The 8390-nt window shown below is 63.6% G+C and overlaps 1 protein-coding gene across 7 annotated transcripts; it reads left to right on the top strand.

The window, feature by feature from the left end:
• Nucleotides 1-543: 543 nt before the first annotated feature.
• On the top strand, nt 544-7307 carry MAPK15 (mitogen-activated protein kinase 15). Of its 7 annotated transcripts, none has more exons than XM_078071899.1 (14): nt 544-821; nt 2583-2681; nt 2927-2956; nt 3067-3157; nt 3634-3786; nt 3874-4037; nt 4254-4393; nt 5086-5143; nt 5549-5686; nt 5845-5950; nt 6078-6279; nt 6397-6530; nt 6608-6736; nt 6878-7307. In XM_078071899.1, exons 4-14 carry the CDS (start codon nt 3122-3124, stop codon nt 7064-7066), a joined length of 1449 nt encoding a protein of 482 aa, XP_077928025.1. In that variant the 5' UTR covers nt 544-821; nt 2583-2681; nt 2927-2956; nt 3067-3121; the 3' UTR covers nt 7067-7307. The 7 variants fall into 7 exon arrangements, with proteins under 7 accessions (XP_077928025.1, XP_077928024.1, XP_077928023.1 ...); XM_078071896.1 differs by having other exon boundaries at nt 545-752; nt 3656-3786; XM_078071895.1 differs by having other exon boundaries at nt 545-821; nt 3656-3786.
• Nucleotides 7308-8390: the final 1083 nt, after the last annotated feature.

The raw sequence follows: 8390 nt of genomic DNA, 5'->3' as shown, positions 1-8390 counted from the left end.
CCCTGACACAGGGCTGGTACTGAAGTCAGGAGGTGGTTTGTTCCTGGTTTCCCAAGAACGCAGTTCTGCACTGCTTGTTGTCCAATTTATAGAAAGTTGTTTTGCATATTTTGTCCAGTTTTCCAGCTGTTTACTGGGGGAGAGCATATTGTCCAGCCCTGGATACTCTCTGGGGACCAGAAGGCCAGTCTCTCCCACCTTGCTTCTCTCCTTTGCTTATTCTCCACGGCCTCCAGCTTTATGTGGAGATGCAACCATGTATTTACGGTGCACGATTTAAACAACCTAGACATAAGGACACACCCTTGAAAGCTTCACCACAACTGAACATTTCTATGACCTCTGAAAGTTCCAGTGGCTCTCTCCCTCTGGTCCCCCCGGGGGGCCATCCCTGAACTGTAGATAGCATTTTCTGCAGTTTTATATAAATGGGTTCATACAGTGAACTCTCTTGAGGGGGGTCTGGCTTATTTAGCCAGCATAAAGATTTTGAGATCCACCCATGTGGTGTGTTCCTGTAGTTTCTTTCCTTTTTTGCTGAGCAACGTGCCGTTGGACGCCTGGGCCACGTTTCGTTTATCCATTCCTCTGCGTCAAACGTCGCGGCAACATTTGAGTGGTTTCCAGTGTGGGGCTCCCAGAAACAAAGCTGCTGTGAACACTCATGTGTGACCGTGTGTGTGGACCTGTTTTCGTCTCTTGAGTAACCCTCTGAAGTTCCCGTGACCCAGCAGAAGAGTGCCTGGGTCGTGGTAAATTCATGTTGGAGCAACTGCCAAAGCTGTTTCCGAAGAGGGTGCGGCGTTCTCCGCTCCCACCGGGTGTGCGCGCTCGCTTCTCCGGCCTGGGCTGCGCTGCCGGCGGGACGCCCCCGCCCCGAGAGCCGCCCCCCGCGCTCCCTGGCCCTGACCCGAACCCTCAGCGCCCTCCAGTCCCGGCGCTCCCGCCCCAGACCGCTCGGTAGTTGCGGGGGGGGGGGTCTGCGAGCCCCGCCCTAACCGCCCGCACCACATCGGCGGAGCTGGGAGGCGGTGGAAGGGGCACCGCGCGGACGCACGCGCGCCTGCAGCCTGGCTTCGGCGACCCGGGCGCTGCGTAGGCGCTGCCGGGGGCCGGGTGGGCGGGGCGGGGCCAGGAGCCGGAGGTGGGGGGCGGGGCGCTCCCGGGGGCGAGGCGGGGGGGGGGCTTGGGCCGCACGCCCCGCCCCACACCTGCGCCGCGCAGGCGCAAGGGAGGGGGCCCAGTCTCCAAGGCAACCGGGCTCAACAGTTCCAGCCCTGCCGGCGTCTACAGGCCCGCCGGCGCCCACCCGCCGGCATGTGCGCCGCGGAGGTGGACCACCACGTAGCCCAGCGATACCTGCTCAAGCGGCGGCTGGGGAAGGGGGTGAGCCCGGCCCCCTGCAGGGCGGGGGCAGGTCCAGTGGGGGGGCTGTTCTCTCCGACGCTGCCCGGGGTCCTGGGCTCGCGACCCGTTTCCTCCACGGACTGGAGGGTGGCCTTGGGCAAGACACCGAGCCCGTCGGGCCTCAGTTTCCTGTAACAGGGCTCTAACAGTGCCCTACTCCAAGGGAGCCCAGGGGTCTCAGGCCGGTGGGACCCTGGACAAACCCCCTCCCCAGTGCCCCGCTGCCCAGCGTCCCCTGCTCCCAGCTGCCTCTTCTGGTGCCCATAGGACACTCAGGAGGCCGGGCCGGCCCACTCCAGTCGCTGAGGGCGATGGGTGGATCCCAAGCCTGGCCCAGGAAGGGCCTGAGTGGGTAAATGGTCACGGATTGAGAGCCAGAGTCTTGTGTGAGCAAATGTGCATTTGTATTTGTGTGCGAGAGCACGTGGGATTGTGTATGAGTGTATGTGAAGGTGTGTGACTGTGTGGGTGTGTACCGGGGGAGGAGAGAAAGAATGTTCCAAACAGTGCAGACAGCAAGTGCAAAGGCCCTGAGGCAAGGACCTGCTGGCTGTGGGGAAGCAGCAGAGTTGGTGTGAACTGGATAGGAGTGGCTAGGGGGAGGGCTCTGATCACCTGCGGCTTTGGGAAGCTGCAAGAGCTTCTACTGGGCATGACACAGAGGCTGATAGCAGACTTTGGTGCCACAAGACTCACCCTGCCTGTTCTGTAGAGGATGGATAGTGGTGTGGGCTAGGGAGACCAGCTAAAAGGTTAGTGTAGTGATCCAGACAGGAGATGTGGGAGAGGCACGAGGCTCAGACCAGGCACGGCAGCAGAGATGGTAGCAAGTGGTGGGATTCTGATGAACTCTGAATGTGGAGCCAATAGGATTTGCTAATAGGCTGGAGGGAGGATGGGAAAGAGGGGAGAGGTGCCCAGAACAGGCTTCATCTCCCACCCAGAATCTCCCATCTGTGAGCTTATCTCCTCCTGGGCCTTGCTTGCCATCACCCTCCTGGGCAGCAAGCTGAGCATCCTGCAGCTGCAGGGACCTCACCCAGAGCCACAGCCCCTCACCACACCCTCATTCCCTCCCAGGAGCCAGAGCGGGGAGGAGGAGCAGTCTGGTGGGCAGGGGAGGGCTGGGCAGGAGTCTGGCCCTGTGCCCCACAAGCTAACCAGCCTTCTCACAGGCCTATGGCATCGTGTGGAAGGCAGTGGATAGGAGGACTGGCGAGGTCGTGGCCATCAAGAAAATCTTTGATGCCTTTAGAGATAAGACAGATGCCCAGGTAAGTGAGTGGAGAAGAGGTGTGAGAAGGACAAGGGCAGGGGTGTGGGGTGACTCCCTGCTGCCTAGTAGCTAGCTCCGGTGTTATTTTGAAGCCTGTTCACAGCAGGTTTCTGTCATTGCTCAGAGCAACTGGTGCAACTGGTGAGTGGGTGTGGGTGACGAGCATCAATCCCTATAGATACTTTCAAGAAGTGGGCTTCCTTCTTCCTCCATACCCACACTCACGTTTCTGTCTCATTCCAGAGAACGTTCCGGGAAATCATGCTGCTCCAGGTGAGTGGCCAGGGCCATCTGACCACCTCCCCAGGTGCAGTTTCTCCAAACAAGGGGAGAAGCCCAGACCCTCGCCCCTCAAAGCACACAGCCCCTGGCTCTCTCCTTAGGAACTTGGGGACCATCCCAACATCATCCGCCTCCTGGATGTGATCCGGGCGGAGAATGACAGGGACATTTACCTGGTGTTTGAGTCTATGGGTGAGTGAGGCCTTGCTCAGTCCTGGTACAGGACCCTCCAGTGGCCTGCCTCCCTTTGTACGCCCCCCTTGCTGCTCGGGTCACCATAGCGGCCAGCCCTCAGCTGGGCAGTTCCTCGGCGGGCAAGGACAAACAGCTGGTGTACGTCAGCACTGGGCCTGTCAGTGACCACGTTGAGCCCCCCTCCACAAGGCTCCTGCTTTCTCCGCTGTTGGCAGCTGTATTTTCCTTTTTCTACCCGTTTTATAAAACAAGGCAACAGGAAATAAAGTATTAAAAGTAATCCCACAGACTTTTATTGCTGTACCAAAAAAGGCAGCAAGCGGGCCTGAGAAGCTTGCCAGAACCACTGGAAGTGTGTGTGCCCAGGACAGGGTCAGGGACAGGGCTTCGAGGGTGGCCAGTGGGACCTGGGGACTGTGGCCACAGGAGGGTCCAAAGTGGGACAGACCTGTGCACTCTGCCCGGGCCCCCAGGCTGACCCACATGCTCCCCTAGACACCGACCTGAATGCTGTCATCTGTAAGGGCAGGCTGCTGAAGGACATCCACAAGCGCTACATCTTCTACCAGCTCCTACGGGCCACCAAGTTCATCCACTCAGGACGCGTCATCCACCGGGACCAGAAGGTGCCACCAGTTCTCCATTCGTGGGCCCTGTCCCCCCACTGTGTGCACCCACCCCTGACAGCCCTCAGTCCACCTCCTCTCCTGCAGCCTTCCAACATTCTCCTGGACTCCAGCTGCTTGGTGAAGCTCTGCGACTTTGGTCTTGCCCGCTCCCTCAGCGGCCTCCCTGAGGGGTCTGAGGGCCAGGCCCTGACAGATTACGTGGCCACACGCTGGTACCGGGCTCCCGAGGTGCTGCTGTCCTCAAGCTGGTAAGAGCATCATTCCCCCCACCCACCTCTGCAATCCTACCTTCACCTTCCCCTGCAGCACCCCCCATATCCTCTTGCCCAGCCTTCTTGTGCCCCGACATGCATCCTCAATGGCTCCCTCCCAGCACTCCAGACCCCGCCCCCTTGAATGTCTCTCCTCCTCCCTCCACCTCTGCCTCCAGGGTCCCCCCATGCCTCCACCCCTTCCTGCCCCAGGTACACCCCTGGGGTGGACATGTGGAGTCTGGGCTGCATCCTGGGGGAGATGCTTCGGGGGAGGCCCCTGTTCCCTGGCACATCCACACTGCACCAGCTGGAGCTGATCCTGGAGACCATCCCACCACCATCCAAGGAGGGTGAGTGTGTGCAGGGGCCTGCTGGGCATCAGGGAGTCTGAGGGTCAGCACACACAGCTGTGGGGGGACAGCACGGTACCGGCCAGGACTGGTGGGGAGGAGGCTGGGGACGAGGGGGACGGGAAGGGTCCAGAGCCTCAGAAGACAAGAAAGGGCAGGCCCTATGCATGCTAGGCCCAGGGAGAAGCTAGGGGTCCTCGAGGGCCAAGCAGTGCCCATGAAGGGTCCAGCTGGGTCAGGACAAGAGCGGAGGCTGGTGGGAGCAGGTCCGGCAGCTGTGCTGGGAGTGGCGCGGCAGAGGTCGGGGGAAGAGGCGTGGGGGTAGGTAGTCTAGGGAGTCCTTCCTCTTCCTTGGGGGAGGGAGTGGGGGGGGAGGATCCGGTGGGGGGAGCCCTATTGTCTTCCCCAGGTGGAAGTGGGGGGGCTCTTCCATGGAGGTGGGAATGCCCAGACTGGAGTGCGTGTGCAGGAGTGGGAGCAGGAGTGTGCGAGGGCAGCACGCATGCAGAAGCAGTAGGTGCGCACACAGCATGAATCCAGGTATTCAAGCTCGGTCCCGCCAGGCAGCCCAAGCCCTGCAGAGAGACAGGCACTCCACAGCGCAGGAGGAGACAGCTGGCCCCAGACCTCCCTGGGCTGCCCAGCTGGACCAGGCCCTCCCCATCACACACCTCCTGTCCACCCACCTGCAGACCTCCTGGCTCTTGGCTCAAGCTACAGTGCCTCTATCCTGCCCTGCCTGGGGTCCCGGTGAGTGGGGCTGCTTAGGAGCTTGGCTCTGGCACGCTTCTGGTCAACCTGCTGGCCAGTCTGTCAGCCCAGACCTGGGCCCTGGTCTTCCCATGGCGGTCCCCAACCCAGCAGTTTGGTTACGCTAAAAATGAGGAATCTCCAGCGTCACCCAGCATGGCCTGAGGCGTGGGGAGGCCCACAGGAACGGAGCAGGGCACGCAGAGGAAGGGACCGGAGGGCAAGGCAGGGAGGGGTCTCGCCGCCCTCCCAGGCTGCCTGAGGGTGTTGCATGGGGAGGGGAGATACACCGGGACAGTTAAGTGGTGCTGGGTGGAGGGTCAGGGTCGGAAGCAGAGCTGCCACGGATACGGATGTGGGGAGGGGCGCCGACCTGGAGAGGGGACAACACGCGGGCGCCCGCAGGCCACGGCAGACGCTGGACACCCTCCTGCCGCCAGACACACCCCCGGAGGCCTTGGATCTCCTCAGGGGACTCCTGGTATTTGCCCCGGAGAAGCGGCTTAGCGCAGCCCAGGCGCTGCAGCACCCCTACGTGCAGAGGTAGGGCGGGGGAGAGGGCGGCATCCCGACCAGCTCCTCCCTGGCTGGGGCTGGGTGTTGGGTCGCGGATCTGGGCTCGGTCGGAGAGGCCCGAGAGGCCCGCCTGACGGCAGCGCGAGTCTCGCTTCTCCCACACCCGCCTCGCTGGCTCCCCGCAGGTTCCACTGCCCGGCTCGTGAGTGGACACTGGATTCGGCTGTGCGGCTCCCGGTGCTCGAAGGAGTTCAGCTCTCAGCCCCCGAGTATCGCAGCCGCGTCTATCAGGTGCTCTGGCCGCGACCGCCACCGTCCCCGATCCACGCTCACCCTCGAGGCCTTCCCCTGCCTCAGCGACCCCCAGAGCCCTCTACACCCGCGCCGTGCACCTCTGAGCGCCCCTCCCTTCCCGCAGATGATCCTGGAGCGCAGGGGCAACAGCCGCATCCCCAGAGAGAAGGGCCTGGGGGGCACACCCGCGGGGGCAGAGCCCAGTGCCCCCCAGCCCCAGGCGCACCTGCTCAACCCCAGAGCCGTCCCTCAGCTGCCCCCGGGCTCGCCCACGCAGAACCCCGGACGCAGACCTCAGAGCAGCCCGGGTCACCAGTCCGCGCACGGTGTGTGATCTCGGACGGCCGCCCCGCACAGAGCACGGCCCCTGCCCCTTCTGGGTGGAGCCACCAAGCGCCCGCCGAGCCGGACTGACCCTGAGGCTTGATCTTCGCACCCCACAGACATGGCCTGCGGAGCCAAGAACCTTCCGCGGCGGAACTCGGCCCCCCTGCTCCAGCCTCTGCCCCCAGGAGGTCTCGGGAGAGGGGAGAGGCCCCCTGGGGCCACGGTGGAGGCCCCCTCGGCACCCTCGTGGGTAGGTCGGCCCGGGAGGGTCTCTCTCGCTCCTTTCCGAGGGCCCCTGCAGTGACCCCGTGACACGCCTCTTCCCAGGTGAAGCCCAGCGGGAAGGGGGCGGCGTCCTCCCTGGCCTCGCAGGCCGCCGCCCAGGTGGCCATCCAGGCCCTAATCCGGAGCGACTGGAATCCGGGCCGTGGGGTGAGGGCGACCGGCGCGCGACGGGTGAGCTCGCCCGGATCCCCGGCCCTCCGCTCCCTTGCCGTCCTTCCCGCCCCCTTGGCCTCTGGGTTCGCCGGGTTCGCCCGGGTCAGTGCTCTCTGCTCCCTCTGGTCCCGCCCCTTATGCGACCCCTCGACCGTGCAGGTCCCTCGCGGCCTTCCCGCGGATGCCCGGCCCGAGCCTCGGCCGGGCCGGAGGATGTTCAGCGCCTCGGCCTCGCAGGGAGCCCAGGGCGCTGCAAGGGCTGCACTCGGGGGCTACTCACAGGCCTATGGTACCGTCTGCCACTCGGCGCTGGGCCGCCTGCCCCTGCTTCCTGGGCCACGCGCCTAAGGTGCCCTACCAGCCTTCAGTCCAGCTCTTCTGCTCAGCCGCGGCCCTTCGCGCAGTCCCCCGCCCCTCTCCCAGCCCGGGATTTGCCCCCAAGTACCCCATGCTCTCCACCCCCTCTTACCCGCTCGCCCTTTTGCCTGGCCATATTCTTGAGATCCAGGGAGCCTGTCCAGGCCTCTCTGGGGGAGTAGATGAGGTTCCCACCCATCCCCAATCACTTCCTCCAATAAAGTCTTGTCCATCCCCACTCAGCCTTCCTGCCTATCTTCTATTCTCAGTGAGGGACTCCCTCTGAGGCCACACCACCCCTTGCCTGGAGTCCACCCCCTTCGGAGGACCCCCATGTCTAGTACAGAGCCCAGGAGAAGCTGCGAGGACACCTGCTGTCCCTGGGTGGCCCCTGTCTGCCCTGTGCCCCTGCTTTCCCTGGAGGCTCACAGCGCCAGTGACTGGCCTGGAGGGCTCCTCGGGGCCAGCTTCCCCTCCTCTCTCCACAAATGCTCTGGGGCCTGCCTGGTGCCAGAACACTATCAGAGGGACAAGGCTACGCCAGGGTGCCCCGGGGCGGGGGGCAGAGACTTGCACCTGTTGCCTCAGTGCAAGCCATCACCTGAGGGCATTTGTGACCCTGAGCGAGAGTGGCCGTGGACGGGAGGACAGGACAGTGCCCCAGGGTACAGCCCCTGACTGTGACCGTTGTGCTCTGGGCCACCAATAGTGACTGGCAGCCAGTCTGTCCTGGCGGGGGGTGGGTCCAGGGGGGTGGGAGCTGAAGAGTTCCAAGGGGCCCCGTGGGCACCTGTCTCATGGTTCCGGGTGTGCCTTGCACCACACCTGACCCCGGGCAGGGGCTGGAACACACAGGCCACTTCCCAACTGCCCGGCTGGAGCTCACAGTCTAAAGGATGCGGCCTGTGCTGTGTTGGGGGCTGGGCTGCCAGGAGCAGGACCTCTGCTCACCTGTAAAAGCTGCTGGCTGCTAGGAGAGCCACAGGTGGGAAGGGCAGGGAGAGCTGGGCAGAGGGTGGGCCCAGACCAGGTGGTTGCAAGAGATGGAGAAAGCTCAAGAGGACTTGGGAGGAGGCCCAGAAAGGAGGCAAGAGTAAATGCCCCAGTTCTGGCCTGGAGGTGAGCCAGTCAGGAGACCAGGCTGCCCAGTGGGTAGTCGGTTGAGTTCTTAGAGCCTGAGGCATAGCCCCCAGGTGATGGACGAGGGGGACGGATGAGGCAGTGGGAAGGAATGCCACAGCCCAGAGAGGAGCAGGTGGGGCCCCAGGAAGCCCAGCCCTGCAAACACGGGGGGGCTGGAGGGGCTGAGGGATCC

Source organism: Halichoerus grypus, chromosome 5 (genome assembly GCF_964656455.1).
Source record: "Halichoerus grypus chromosome 5, mHalGry1.hap1.1, whole genome shotgun sequence".
Classification (NCBI taxonomy): Eukaryota; Metazoa; Chordata; class Mammalia; order Carnivora; family Phocidae; genus Halichoerus; species Halichoerus grypus.
The sequence above is the reverse complement of the archived record's forward strand: the minus strand, read 5'-3'. Positions and strand labels throughout refer to the sequence as shown.